Below are 15,903 nucleotides of genomic sequence, written 5' to 3'. Positions count from 1 at the left end.
CTTGATGCCCGAGACCTGCAGCATGCAGCCCTGTGCCAAAGGGGCAGCTCAGAGCACCAGTGGTGCCTGCCTAGCACAAGCTCCAGCTGCTTCTGCACCCCGGCACAGAAAGGGGCAGTGCTCACTGACGTTTCCAGGAAGGTTTTCACAGTGCATCCCTGAGGCCTTTCTTCTGGGACCTCTCCCAAAACAGGACCTCCCCCATTGCTACAGCTGTCGAACAAAGATGCTTAGCCAACAACTTGTTTGATGGGCTTTTAAGGCAGCTGGAGTGTAGCTGACCGGCTTCCTTCACATGCACACTGTCCCTGCTGTGGAGGAGGTTTACTCTGACTATTGAACACACTGATACTCAACTTTGACTACGTCTTCTTTTATTTTAAATTGTCCTTTTTACTTTAACCTAATGTTTAATTTTGTTTAATAACGTTTTCCTCTGTCTCTAGGGATCCCTCTAATCTGATGGAGGCAGATGTAGCCAGGTTCAAGGGCTAGGACTTCTGTTTTCAAAGAAAAAGAATCAAGCTGGAAATAAGATTCACAGGCTCAAGAGTGAGTGCAATTAGCCCCTAGAAACACTGGTGGACAACTGTGGCAAATATCACGTCTCTCAAAATCTTTCACTACCAAGGCCAGATGTCTGTCTTTGACAAATTTTGTAGTGCAGTCATCATTCTTGAGCTCAGTAGTGTTTCCTCCAAATAGCATGGGAGAACAATCTCTTTCCCTGCCAGAAACACTGGATGAATTTCTATGGCCTGATTTACGGAGGAGATCAGAGCAGAAGGCCCTTCTGGCTTGGACTCTGCTGTGACAGCAGTGAGTCCTTCCAAGTTCCCAGAGGCTACGAGTTCTGTCTGGTCTTACAGGTTGTTGGCTGACCAAGGATTTCCTTTCCTATTAAATAAAAATCTGTACCAAATAAACCAGTAATAAATATAAATAAATAATCACAGTACACAGAGGAGCAACCCACAGATTCTGCAAAAAGAGGGTGACTATCAGACTAAAAACAAGACTGCATGTCTCTGTCTGCTAGGGGGATGATGTCTCAGACCAGCACTCTACTATATTGCTGCTCATGCCAGGAGAGGAGACACCACAGTTTTCAATCAAAGTCAGCTCCTCTATACTTTGCAAGTGTGGGGCTTGCTGTAAGAACCCCAGGATGCTGCCCCGTGCTGCCACTGCTGTCTGCTGCAGGCCTGGCTCTCCCAGGACCTTGACTAGGAAGTTGATGTATCTCATAGCTAACCGGAGTGTCTCATTCTTGCTCAGTTTTTTGTCTGGCGGGTGGGTGGGAATGAGCTTCCTCAGCTTGGCAAAGGCACTGTTGACATTTTGCTGCCTCCATCGCTCCCTGGTGTTGGTGAAGATCTTTCTTGTCATTCTCAAGGTGCTGCAAAGCAAAGGAGATGGGAGTGAATGCTAGATACCCCTGGCTTTCACACAGGCTGCTGCTCTGGGGGCACCATAACTTCTGGGCCAGCTGCAAGCACATAGTGATGGTGCTAGGCATTTCTAATTTTTGCCACCTGTGGCTGATGCCCTTGTCCTGTGTGTTCTGCATGGATTCACCCCAATCTCTAAAGTCATGGCCCCATTCGCAGCCACGATCATAAGCATTGCACCTGCAACCAGCTGCCACAGTTCAGTAAGGACTTCACAAAGGAGTAAATTCATTTCCTCACACAACCCTTTGGTGCTGCTAAGAGCCCAGCCTGTCTAAGCTTCTGAGAGTTCCCATGCAGCAGAATTCCCAAAAGCTAATGCATTAGTGTCCCGCCAGGCTGCATGAAGGACACCTGGGCACTTTTTGCAGTGGAAGGCAGGCAGAGAGGCAGGCCCAGGGCAGAACACGTCCATGCTTTCACACCCCCAGTTCACACCTTCTTGGGGGCTACTCCCCCAAGCTTCGTGACTCGTGGCTGGAGCTAAGCCAGGTGGACCTTCATCGTGGGCCTTCAGTGAGCCACTACAGGCGCACATGTCTACGGTTATTTCAGGAGGCTTCTCCAGGGAAGCAACCATCTGGTTCCCTGCCCAGCCCACACTGACTGCTCACTGCTGGTGGCAGAGAGTCTTCAGTCTGTTCCATTCAGGCTTCTGCTTTAGCCTCTGAGAGCTGCCAAGACTAAGCCACAAGTGCCATGAGTGCAGGCTGCAGAGGGAAAGTGTGATTCCTACAAAACGTGCAGGCATCCCAGCCAAAACATCCACTTAGGTGTTCCCTGCCTCACAGGGCAGCAAAGGGAACACAGTGCCCAGAGCAGACCTGGCAACAGAAGAGCACTGTGCAAGGGGCACAGGGTAATTTTAAATCCGATTTACTGGAAAGGTAATCAAAAGCTGTTGGGGTTGTCCTAACCCTGCTCCCACCGCCATTGGAGACAGTCTTCCCTTCTCTCCCACAGCCCTGCAGGAGACACTCATTTCTCCATTTCTGAAGCTGCTTTTTGTGCCAATGGCACACAGACAGTTGGAGCAGGGAAAAACTATCTGCAGCCAAGAGACTAAAGGACAAATGTTTCCACTTACCCTCCCATGCATGTGGAAACCTCAGCTTTTTACATTCATTGGCAAACCCAACCCTACAGCAGTCCCACAGGAGACTGGGGAGCAGGGGGTGATAGCACCCTTCACCCTCAGAAAGGGGAAAGTTTGGGGTGACAGCCCAGTTGTGATCCCATCTCTGTATGAAGCAGCCTCATACCATGCAAGACGCCCAGGGTTCACCAAACTATGTGGTAACAGTGCGGGTGAATAAAGAAATCCCGCTGTGAGTTGGAGGTTAATTGGGGTGCCCTGGCAATGAGACAAGACGTGCGTAGCAGACAGGGAAGTTCCCTCCCAGCTCCTTCAAGCCCCAGTCCAGCAGTGACTACAAGTCATGAGGGAAACACAGTTACAGGCTCATAAATTATGTCAGAGCCGTGTTTGGAGACCTCGGTCAGAGATGCAGCTAATAAAGATGCACCCATGTGTACTATATATGGCTACCTTCATGCCGCCTGTACCTCCCAGGCTCCTCTCGGTCATAGCCTTTACAGAGCTAACACATTTCTATTTTGGTAGAAGCCTGAAATTACTGTCAGGCCCAGTTGTCTACTCTGCCTTCAAGGGACGAGAAAGTTGTCTCATCAAAATGTCCTTGTTTCATGGAAGTCTAATTTAAAAAACAAACTCTCATATTTCGAGGGGCTGAGGGGTTTTCGTATTTTTTGTAGACTTACATTCAGTCACGTTTCTTGATCTGAAAGGGGACTGTAGCACTCTTTTTTTATTATTCTCCTACCATTACTTTTGCATTGTGCTATGGGAACAAATCTACTTGGCACTTTGCACCTACCTGAAACAGCTAACATGTACCTTTTTGGCAAGAACTCCAGAACTTCGCCACATCAGTGATATGGATTTTAAACATTGTCTTCCCGTGCTCCTCTATACTGCGGCACATTCACTCCCCAAAGGCAAAACTTTTGCCTTTACAGTTTTATTCTTCCAAGCAGCTGCTTGGATCCATGTGAAGTTCAGAGTACCACCTGCTTCTGTCTTTCTCCCTTCTGTTTTTGGTGTTTGGTCTTTTTTGGGGGGTTTTATTTTGTTGTTTTTTTGAAACAAATTTATCCATGTACAAAGGCAGTTGTTTTTTGTAATGTAGGGAAAGCTATTTGAGCTTCCTCGTTTCTTCTAATGGGCCGGGGTGGATTGTATTTTGCCAGGCCTCTCAGTCTGCACTGTAATTCTGGCAAGCGGGTCTGGGTTTGCCATGCGCCTGCTTACACCTCAGCTACAAATACCAACAGAGGGTCTGCTCTTCCTCTTCCCCCTGCTGCAGACAGCCCCAGCGAAGGAAAGCAGGTTAGCATCCAGCCCTGGCGCTGTGAACATGTCAGCTCGTCCTGTTAGCAGTATTATTAGTGGAAAAATAACCCCAGCCCACTCCTTCATGCTATGCGTTCTTTGTCTGTCTTCTCTTGCCTTTGGAAAGGACAACACTACGTTTGTGGTCACAAGCCTTGTCAGCAAACAGATGCCTTTGTGAGATCAGCTCCTGCTTTACACTTCAAAAACGTGTGTTTGCATTTCTGACATTTATTCAAGATCAGCAAATAACAGCTCCTCCCCTCCCCCAGCGCCTCCTCCTGCACTGACAGCTCTACTGGGATCTTCATTTCAGGTGTTATCCACCTCCGTACATCTCTCCACCTTAAATTCCTCTCTCCTTTCTCCCATTACTGTTGCGGTTTTCCAGTTGTTGTGCTCAGAGTTTCGGCTAGAAACGTGAGAGAAAAACAAGCCTGGTCCAATCCTGCATTAACTGTAATATTTCAGCACAGATTCTTTTCTCATATCATCACCTACACATCCCTCTCGTTCTCTGTAACCACAGCACCTTCCAGTTAAAATGCAGTGAGTTTACTGACAAGGGATCTGATTTCCATTAGTTTTGTCTCATTCCCTTCCTCCTGTTCCCTCCTTCTGCCCAGCCCTCCCCACCAAGCTTGACTTTCAATATGCTATTACTTGCAGCTTCAGGTCTTAGCTAATGTTGCACATCTGATCAATGTATTCTCTATCTTTCTGTGGTGTACTGTATAAAATATGTATTGTCTAGTGGCTGTGTGTGGCGTATATCCCACTGGTCCATTTTAAATCTGTGCAGAAACCACCCGTTTGTACATATCACGGACAGATAAATTGCATTAACCTGCAAGGCTGGATTTTGTGCATTCTGGTCATCTCCCGTAACCACATGTTAACAGCGCCACATTTAGCTGACAATAAAGAAACCCAGGAAGACATCAGCTTAAATTCAAGAGGATTAATTCTGCTCTCAGGAATGTAAATCTGGAAAGTTACACCATTTCCACTGGAGGAATTACTCTGAAGGGCAAAATGTTGTCGCTGAGGACAGGATTTAACTCAGATCAAGAAGACAAATCCAGCAGCGGTGGGTAAGCACAGTTTCATGAGCTAAGATCCACATCTGCAGTGTGTAAAGAGAATTGTGCAAAGAAATAACCCCAGCCCAGCAGTGAATCTGCTCCAACAGCCAGGAAGAGAGAAAACAGAACCCCGTCACCCACCAAACGGATAACTGAAGCTCTTTCCACACGCACACCCCTGCCTACCCGTTTGAAAAATACAAAAATGGGAGGGGGGGAAAATACTGTCTGTGGTTAGTGCAGCCGCAAGTGTCACCAGACAAAAGGCTAAACAATGGGAAAGATGAAGATCTCTCCCTGGGTAGTAGCAATTCTCACTGCCTCTCTATGCAAAAGCCATTCCGGCAGCAGCAGAGCAGCTCAGGCACAAAGCACCGTCTCTGCTAGGACATCCCTGGCAAATGGCCCCTGAGCCAGCGGTTAATGTCTGAGGGCTGGCAGGGGACTCGCCGGGAGCCCAGCACTCAGTCATAATTAGCAGGCTGCTATTAAATAAAGATCTCGGATGAGAAAGTTCCTCCCTCAAGTTATACCTTTGACCTCGGTGAAGCTAAATCCGTGTTAAAACTGGCCACTGGAGACCTACTCCTGCAAATCTTAATCAGACAGCAGATGCCTGCTGCCAGCAAGAATTGGCGTGCTTCTAGTAAACCTGCAGTGCCACGCTGTTACTCCACCGGGGAAACCCAGTGCCTGCTAAAATTGGTTATTTAACACAGTGCATTGGATTCTGTGAAGTCCCCTCAGCCCTTAAGTAAATGGCAACAGAAGAGCAGATGGTGCCTGTTCCCCGTACCAGGCAGGTGCTTGTGAGCCTGATCTACCACAGGGAGCAAAGATTCCCCAGCTATCACTCCTCACTGCCACGCTTTGTTCACTTCGCATCAGTGCGATTTGGAGAAGAGGAGAAAGAGGAAGCTCATTGTTTCCCTCTTCAGTTCCATGCGAGCCTCAGAGCGTGGGACTCAGCTCCATGCAGAGGGGAAGACTGAGCACGGATGTCACAAGACATTACACTGCCCATCCATAACGTGTGACCTTTTTTCCCCCACCCCCCACCCCCTAGGAGGAATAAGCTCAAACTCTTTGCAGCTGAACCATGCTCTGTTTGCTGCACGGTTGTTCGAACTGCCATGACTTCCCTTGGACTGGGAGGGGAAGGAAGAGGGGAGGGGACAATGCTTGTAAGAGCATTGCTTAGTGCAGGGGGGTTGGACTAGGTGACCTTTAAAGGTCCCTTCCAACCCAACACATTCTATGATTCTATGATCACATCTGGGTGCAGGCCCTTCCCTCCCAGCTTTCCTCAGACCCCTGTCTCCATGGCCGCCTCCCTGTATCTGGGCACTATGCCCCCACGCAAGTGTGTCCCACCTGGAATCCCACAGGTATGCTGGTGGACAAGGACACGAGGAGGGAGCGCAGTGCAGTGAGATGAACGCTGGGCTGGCAATCAGGGAGTTGAGCTTCTGTCCTCATATCTGCTTCTGTCCTCATATCCTTTGCCTCAGGAAAATTCCTCTTTCTTTTTTTTTGCTGCACCTCTGTGTCCTTCCTGCCTGTAATTTTTTTGTCTCAGCTGCAAGGTTTGTGGAAAGGAAAGCATTTTTGGGTGTGGGTGTGGGTGTTTTAGAGTAGCCACCAGCACATGGTGGCCCAGCCTTGCGCAGCATTGGTGGGTGCTGCGTTCGTGTAATGACAGAGGAGAGCCTCTCCCAGCCCTCGCAGGACAATTCCTAACACCTGCAGGGAAACTTCATTTTATTTCAAATAAGATGTGGGAAGAGCAGCTACTTCAGGAGTAAGCATGGGCTCCCTTCACGGCCTCGTGCCTCTGTCGGGAGTGGTACCTAACAACCATACCACGGTACAAAGCGCAGCGGAGCAGCAAAAGCGCTATAAAAAATCAGTCAGTGCCGACAGAGTGATTTACCTTTTTTAGAGTCTGTAAATCTGGGACAAAACACACGCAGTGAAATCTCTGGTTCTGGGAGCCCTCCTGTCTTAAGGGCAGCATTTACAGCTACACTGTGCTCTCGTTGAGCCTTAAAAAAAAAAGGAAATTGCTGCAGTCTTCAAAAGCAACTGTGTAAAGGTCTCAAGCTCAAGTCAGCCTTCACATTTGGGGATACTAGTATACACATGACCACGTTTTTCAAAAGGCAAGTTTTCCACCTGAACCAGTGTTGCCCCTGGGTTGCCTAGCTTTGTAATCCGGTTGCCCTCCTAGAGGGGGCAGATCCAGAGCGAGGGACAGAGGTTGCTGCTTTCTGAGAAATCAGCCTAGCCTGCAGACTTCATAACCTGGGCACCCTGGCGTCACGTCCCCTAAGGCTGCCTCAGGAAAGGTAGGTCTGTAAAGCAATAGGCTGCCACCCAGCAGGCATTTGGGAGTGCACAAAATGTGGAGCTAAGGACTTACCATAGCGATCAAGAGGTTTACTCAAGGAAGCCCTGCACATGGGAGTGGTTTTGGTATGGTTTTTTTTTTTTTCCGTGGCTCCCCTCTTGTCAATGTTTTTAATGTTCCTTTGCAGTAAAGCTGAATTATCCACGGGTCTGTGCAAAACAAAGAACCTGCTCATGGGCTGCGACAGATTTTGCTAAATGGAGGTCTGGTGTATCGGCATGGACATGACAGCTTGCAAAGCTGAGAAAGGAGCACTCTGCCAGGAGGTTTAGCTTTGGTTCACTAAACTTGCACTTGCGCTATTTTCTGTACAAGACCTGAGAGTCTTTCTTGGAATTGTGCTTCTCTGTCCTCGTGGTCCCATTTCCAGTAAGGCCCTCTTGTGTCAAAGTCTGAACTACAGTTCCAGTGGGTTTTCTTTAAAAACAGCCTCTGCCCAATTACCTTCCTGAATATTACATACAGACACTATCCCTGTACTTCAGGGTTGACACGGAGAAGAAAAGCAGCTTGGCGGTCTTCTGGAAGCTCTTCAGGGACTCTTTTTACCAGACTTAGCGTGCAAAACCCTGTTCCACACAGATATTTTCTCCCACCTCATAAGAGCACATATTCCCGCATGCCTCTCTCTGCACCTGCCACTACGAGGCAGTAAGGTAACTGTTAATAGCAAAAACGTGTCCATTTGCTTTAATTTCCTTGCCTTGCCTGCATGTGTAGGAAAGCCCACATCCTCCTGACTGAAGATCTGTTGTGTAAAGAATGGGGGGGGGGCAGATGCTGCACGTCCCACAACTCAGCAAAGACTTGTTGTTAGGAGCAAAGGGAAAAGCCAGTGCTGTAAGGGACATTTGCATCAGATCTTGTATTATTTTTGGATACGAACCCCAGATAGTATTTGCTTTTGCATTTTATCCAGGCGAGCCCTCTGATAGCAAATCTCTCTGACTTCAGCAAAAGCAAGACTGAAAGTTTGACAGCATCCTGATAGCGGCATGCAGTGCCCTCTCTTCCTACCAAAAACAAGTTAAAACCAGTCTACCAACCACCATGGCATCACCCCAGGAATTAACTGGGGTGTGCTTAAGACTAGAGGTCACCGCAAGCACTGAGAAATGTAACCACCACAGCAAGTCATGACTTCCGAAAGTGCGATACAAACCACCGCAAGACAAGGACCGCAATCCTGTTTTCCCTTAGATGTCATCCCAGTGGTGCTATGCCTGATAGAAAGATGAGCACGGAGATCACCCCTGCCTCAACCGCTGCATTTAGTCCCCATGCCTCCCACCTGACATGCTGATCCTCTGAGCACTTAGTTCCTTGGATCAGCTGCTCATATCACAACTACTTTAATGATTTATGTAAGTAAATCTAGTTTGTAAGTTATGTAAGCAGCAGTAAAACCAAGATGCATTTATTTTAGCTGTTTTTTGGGAAATGATATAGAAACTCGTGGTGGAAAAAGGTTCTAAAAATTAGGTATCGTCCTACACTGTTATATGGAAATCAGGAAAGATAGAGAGAGCTACTTCAGAAAAATGCTTGGTTTATTGTTTATTAACTTTCTCAGGCAAATACAGCTTTATGCAATAGGGTAGCCCTGGAAATACAAACATCTTCTAGATTGGCAGTTTCCAAAATTTTTTTCAAATCTAAGAATTATGACTATTTACTGGCAGAACTGAAATTAATAAAATTGCTAAGCATTTTCTCCTAAGTCAACTATTGAACTGAGCAAAATTCAAATGCCTATGTATTTTACATATGCATCAGCTGTAAGACAGACGACCAATAAAACAGTAGTGAAATATTTAAATATGTGAGGACTGGAATTTAAAACTGTTTCTTTACATCTTTACCTGTTGACACAGTCATAGGATTTCCACAGTCCTATGCATAAGCATTCAGTAAAGTCTAATGAATGCATGATTATCTGTGCTTTTGCAAATAATTTGTTTTAAATATCAAACACCATTGGAGAATTCTGTTCAGTTTTAGTTCTAAACTCAGAAAGTCTGAGATGCTCTGTGTAATCATTTTGCATCGGTGCAATAACTCTGATTTACAGCACTTTGCAGTGGCATAAATGAGTTTGGTTAGTGTGTAATTGTACAGTTATGAAGTAAGAAAATCTAGGAATAGCAGGAACAGTGATTTTAAAATCACCTTAGTTTGCTTCTTATCTAAGCATCAACATTTCTTTCAAAAGTAGTATAGCCAATTAATGATTTCTCCTGACATGAGGTCTTATTTACCGAGTCCCTGTGGACACCAAGAGTTTGAAAAGTCCAGGCACAAAAATTGAAAAATAGGGCAACACGGTTCCTTTGCTTGATTAAACGCAGCCACCTGCAAGTGGCCGTTTCTGTAAGTGTTCTGCTTGTCAGATCAGATGCCTTACTCAACTTTTTGGTGAGAAGGTTCAGAGGTGCTATGATAAGAAATAAAAGTGCAGTGGGTGGCAAAAGGCTGTTGCAGAAATTCCTTGCTTTAAGGGTGTTCCCTGCTCTGAGAGGAAACTTTGGCATTCCTAAGAAAGTTGCAAGATAAACCCAAAAGAGGAGAGGCAACGACGTAGAAGAGGCCGTTGTCACTTACTTTTCTGGTCACAGGTGCTTGTGGCTTTTGAAAGCCGGTCAGCGGGTGGACGGACAGGAGAATCGGATGCTTTCTATTTTTCTGTCCCGACTGCCCTCGCAGAGCCTGGCTGCAGAGCTTGCTCTCGCTGGAGTCAGCCCCGCGCCCGTCCTGGCTGCCTCATTTATAGAGTAGCAGGTCCTTTGTCTGACGCGTGTCACCACTAGTCCCAGCAATCCAGGGAGCTTGTTTTGCATCTCCCAGGAGATTCTCTCTATCCTGCCTTTTCTCTTCTCACCACTCGCCCTCTGCCCTTTTCTGTGGCTGGTACAGGGCGGTAGCTGAGACCGTGTCTTAGGGGGAATCCGGCTATGTCCAGTGCACTTTGCCGGAAAGGATGGAAACTGCTTGTGGCAAGAATTTAATTTTTCTCTTTTTTTTCTTTTCTTTCTTCTTTTTGGAGGGATATTTTTTTAAATTTATTTAGTCAGCCCTGAGCTTGTAAATGTTTCCAGAGAGAGAGAGATGCAGTGCTCATTCAAAAGCCACCTTTAAGACAACTCAGTACTGAGGCACAGGCTGGTGTATTTATTGTATTCCTCAGCAGTACATTCCCTTTCTGCTCTGACAGTAAGTGCGGTGAGGCTGTGGGGCTGAACACGTGCAGGCAAATTGATCCTGCACTACCTCTTTTTGGGGAAAGCCCTCTGTCATTTAGCACCTTCTTCAGCCTGGAGGAGAGCTACAGCTGCTGCGGTCTCAGGGCTGCCCCAAGCCCTGCCCTGGCCCTCTGCCTGAGTCCGCCTGACAACAGGAGGCTGCAGGTGTGAATTCACACACCTACCAGCTTGCCCTTCACTTCAGGGTCCACTCAGTGCACTAAAGGTAGGTTTAATTCATGCTTTTACAGCAGAGATGAGCCAACTCCGTACCCCTGTGGCTAGGACACAGGGTCAGTAAAAGAGACACTTCTTTCTCTGCTGATGGGGTGGCCCCAAAACTTCCTCTTAGCTCAGGGACAACCGGCAAGCAAGCTCACATCTGACTGCAAAAAACAAAAATTGAGGACTAACACCGTCTCCATCACTGGAGCACATGCCTCTGTGTCCACGACAGAGACTGGTCTGTCCAGCCTCACCCTCCCCCTGGGCAGCAGCTCTCTTCATAGGAAAATAGTCACAAAATTGATCCCCGGGCAGATGCCAACAAGGGTGTAACCTTGTTACAAACATACAAAGCCTTTGGGACCCATACAACCTCGTCTGCACCTGCATCCACTTCTCCATTGGGTGCTGGGAGTTTGCTTTGGGTGGAAACCAGAATAAACAGGGAGAAAAGGAGCAAGGCACCTACTCATGCACTGGGAGTGACAAGGTACTAAATGGGAACAGGGGATGGGGAAGGAGGGGCCCCAGCTAATCACCTCACTATGGGCACGGGGTAGGAGAACTTCTGCATCCAGGGTAGGGCAGCTTTGAGCACAACTCTACGGCTTTCCTCTGCCAAGCCCCAAGAAAGCTCAGCTCTTACCCAGACCACCTCACCCGAAACAGCAAGCTGGCTAGGTAGGGCTCACCTACCAGGTTTTTAAAAGCACTGCAAATGTTTCAGTTAGCAGGATTGACCCCATAAATATCATCATCAACCCAGCGGTGGAATGATGCAGTTGCTCCCTGGGGAGAAGGAGCCCCAGGTCCCCGCCGGGGCAAGTCATTCCCCGCAGAGCTCGACTGGAGGTTCAGGCCTTTCACACGGTAAATTAACAGCGGCACTACAGCCTGAAAGCTGTGTCAACCGCTTCATTTAGCACAAGTGTTATGTTAACTAAAGGCCCTATTCCGGAGGGGCCTTTGGCCTCACAGAAGCCTAATTTCCATGTAATTTACATTGGAAAGTTGCAGAGTGCCCCTCCTCTCTGTTACTTCCTCCAACCCATTATTTACCCTCAATCTGCCCTGAGAAGCTCCAGCCAGCACAGCGGGAAGGGGGCTTGCCGGTCCAGAAAGGGGAGGGAGCTGGAGCCCTTTATCCCTGACTGCTTGGATACAGCCTAGGGCTTTCAAAACCTGGCCAGACGAAGCACCATAAAATATACAGCCGGGAAAGTGTCTGTCCTTGCAGGGAGAAGGGCTGGATGGGCTGCTATTCTGTCTCATGCACATATCCATGCAAGAGAGCTGGATCCTGCTCCTGTTGCTGTCAGATACAGCTTTTTCCCGTGCCCTCTCCAGAGACAGGCTCACGGCGAGAAATCTGCCTTACTGCAGAAACATGAGAAGAAACAGGGACATCCTAGCCCCCTAGCCTCCCACGTACTTCGGAAAAGCCACCAGCACGTCTCTTTAGTGTTTCAGGCACGCCCCAAGGCCTCCTCATCTCCCTCTGTTGTTCAAGGGAATTGCTTGTCCTGAACACCTCTGTGGCAGCCCAGCTGAGGCTGTGCAACCTGCAGCACCCAGCAGCACCGCACCTTCCCCTCACTCCCCTGCTTCCCACCATCCCCCAGCACCCTGCAGCCCCACCTTCTTTCCTTCTCTGAGAAGCCACTACAGCAAAGCTCTGAGTCTGCTGAAAGCACAGAGACACTTTCTCCTGCCCTGTTGGGACACGTGGCCACCCATTGTCAGGCCCTGGAGGGACATCCCGGGTGCTGAGCCAGCACTGGTGTCAAGTCATTGGGAATGCTGTTGAGGTAGCACAGGCATGCTTACTTTTACACCAACTTTAACGGTCTTTTCCACCCTGTCAGATTGCTTTGAAGGGGTTGTCCATGAGGGTCTGCCTCACTGCCTCTTTATTAAGCTGCCCATTAAACTGTGATTACTTGGCATCGATGAACCGCAGTGGTCTCATCCAGCTTCCTCCCATACTCGGCAGTGACATAGCAGCAGGGGGAATACGTTATCAATATATCCCTGCAGTCTTGGGATTACTTTTCCCTAGAACAATCCATAATTGCCAGGATAGTGTAGGTCAGCCAGTGGCAAGAGGGGACCAAGAGCGGTGAAAACAATATTGCACCCTGGGCGTGCTTTTCCTCACAAAAATTTCTGCTGGGATCCATCCTGACAGTTTCCTTGGAGTCTGGGGCAGTTCCTTACCTGCAACAGGTCTGGTTTATTATCAGTTCATGAAAAGTCAAGGGGAAGCAATATATTTCTTGAAGTTGCACTCAAGAACTCAAGAACCCTCCAGACTGCAGTTGACATTGCACATGTAATGGCCACATTTTCCCTCCTCAGATAACTTCTCTCAGAATGTAGAGTCCCAGTGCCTTTACAGCACCAAAGAGGGGAGGAAGATGGGGAAACTGCATGTGCAAACAGGGTGACTAAGGGTGTAGAGCTGTTGTGCCTGCAGATGCAGAAACCACCGTTTTGTTGCAGCAGTGCTGGCGGGCCCTCGCTGCGGTGCAGACCCTCTCTGCCAGCAGGTATACATTCGTCCCAGCAGAGAGACATTCCTCAGCACGTTTGATGAAACGAAAGCAGAGAAAAGAAAATGTAGCCTCAGCCCTCTCATGAGTAAGAACTGAGGCTGAAGGTAGGATGGGTACGCACCTCCTTCCGAGGACGCTGTATTTCTGCTTTTCCGCTGTCATGCCCAGTGGGACCAGAGGCAGGGCTGAACTCACATTTAGTGCACCCGCTTTCTGAGGAGCCACACTCTGGTCAGCTCGTCAGCTTGCCCCAGCACCACAGATACCAGGAGCAGACCTGGATGAAGGAGCAGACTGCCTGCGTTGTCACTCGTTCGTGCAACAGCATTTACATGTGTGGCTCGGCAAAGTGGAAGGTGTCAGAGTTGGCCACTTTGAAGAAGTCAAGAACATGTGGGTGGCTGCAAAGTGTGAACATCCTCAAAACCAGGTTTCTCATGTTCCTTATTGAAATTTGGCATGCCAGTATTTAAATTGCAGCCCCTAAAACATCCTAGGCTACTAACCCTAGTTATTCCTCTTCCTAAAAGGAAGAAAAAGCTGATTCTGCCCTATGTGATGGTGCAGTATGCAAGCAGGAGCAAAAGGCTTTATCCTGCTGCTACACATTCCAAGGCCGACAGAAGACCCTCCAAGAAATAGTAATGGTCAGATGGAAAAAAATACCATTTGTGTTTCAACACTGGGACAGACCTCAAACCCTGTCTTTCTCCGGCAAATCTCTGAGAGCAGATGAGCAGGAAATCAAAGAGAATCCTGCCTAAACATGGGGAGGGGCTTCAGAAGATGGGCCTGGGTTCAAATTATTTTCCCCCTTCGTGGGATGACCGCCTTCAGTCTGATGAAAGCAGCACACAGAAAGTGATGGACACAAAAAGGACGACAAGAGAGCACAAGCACACAGCCACGTTATTGCTGTGAGTTCAGAGCCATGCACTACAGATGGGAACAATAAGAAGCAATTATACACATCTGGGCTCCTGCCCTTTAAAATCAAAATTTAGATCAATAGATTTTGAATATAGCGAGCTGGAGGAGGCTTCTTGGGGTTCAGAACAGCAGCTGCATGCAGACTGCTGAAATATTAAATTTCCATCATCTGAAGCTTTTTGTAACATATTGAATCTCTTATTAATGTTAACAAAACACTCACATCAGGGGGTGCTTTGAATTCTGGCCACACTTTTCAGCTTAATTCCAGAAGCCAAAAATCCTCTCCTTTTAAATGCTGAAACTTGCTGATAGGCTGATAGCCTTGAAGAAAATGTTTAGCCACAGAAGAAAGAGACTGAAAACCTAATGTTTCTCTAAACCTTACACTGGAAGCAAGAGGCAAGAGGCAAGCAGCTTGTTTTCCCTTTGACACAGACATACGTAGACATTAAAAGTTCTTTGGAAATCACCTAAAATAGAGAAAAACAAGGCAGTCGTCTCAGAGGATCAGCAGCTGCCGTTTTCACCGGCGGGCACTGCTGAGCTCAGCCAGGCTGCATGCAGCAATAAGGCCACCACATGATCATCACTCAAAGCAGGGATTCAAAGAAACGTGGAATTGAATGTAAGGAAACCTTCCTGGCTGGATTATAAACGCTGAAGTGTCTTTGCCGTAGATACGTCCATTTCCCACCTGACCACGAGCACCGTTCTTGCACAGCTGGCATCCCATCCTCTTGTGTAACAGCACAGGGAAGCAGCTCCGTTAACACCAATAAAGTCTTTCATGTACACATCAGCATGTTTTCACCCTAGCTGTGTCACCTGAGCCCATGAAACCAAGACATGCCCTGTGATTATCTTGACCCATCAAACCAGCAGGGTCCGATCTTTGTATGTGCGATATTCTTAGTAGCCCTTCGTAGCCAGCTTTGCCTACCCACTGCGAACGAGATGTAAGGATCAGGATGTGTGTTCAGCAGCGCGGAGAAGGACTGGGGAACAAATTTCTCCTGCTCATCTGTGAGCACCAAAAGCCCAGTGAAAAACCCTGCCTGGGGTGGAACACCTCGCCTCCAGTGTGTTGCATCTGCCATGGGAGAGGCAACCTCATCTTTGTCACAAACAAAAGGAATTGCTTTCAGACAGGAGCATTATACAGCAAATGTGGGTCAGCTCAGCTTTCTTGGAGGCTTTTAGTGGCTGCACAAGGAATAAATAAGCTCTTGATCCTCTGTTTTAGTTGTAACTGACCTCTCTTGCCTTCCTCAGCTTTCTACTCCAGTTAGTAAAAAAAAAACCCTACCAATCCTACCTGGATGAAAATGTGACAGCCTCAGGGACCAAGTAAGTGCCATAAGCCACATTTTGAGTACTGGTGAAACTTGAGTAAGATGCTGTTCTGATTGCCCGGGCTCCTGATAAGTGTTTCAGGAAGACATAATCCTATGTGAAGCCCAGAGCCAGAGGATGTGATTACCTTGCATGCAGTAAAGCACAAGTGCGGGTTGTAGGTGATACAGTGCCTGCATGTCCAAGCTTTGCAGACACAGGTTCCATGGCCATTTTTGATAATCTGTCCCTTCATTCAG

The 15,903-nt window shown here is 47.8% G+C and overlaps 1 protein-coding gene across 1 annotated transcript in view; it reads right to left on the bottom strand.

Moving 5' to 3' along the window:
- Positions 1-1,035: 1,035 nt before the first annotated feature.
- The window catches only part of TAL2 (TAL bHLH transcription factor 2), a 29,355-nt gene continuing 14,487 nt past the window's right edge, over positions 1,036-15,903 (bottom strand). Inside the window, exon 2 of the mRNA XM_074569562.1 lies at positions 1,036-1,399. Within this exon, the coding sequence (XP_074425663.1) occupies positions 1,036-1,399 (364 nt within the window). The remainder of the gene's footprint in view (positions 1,400-15,903) is intronic.

The sequence above is a fragment of the Larus michahellis genome, chromosome Z (assembly GCF_964199755.1).
Source record: "Larus michahellis chromosome Z, bLarMic1.1, whole genome shotgun sequence".
NCBI classification, from domain to species: domain Eukaryota; kingdom Metazoa; phylum Chordata; class Aves; order Charadriiformes; family Laridae; genus Larus; species Larus michahellis.
Note: the sequence above shows the minus strand (reverse complement) of the source record. Positions and strands in the feature narration are given on the sequence as shown.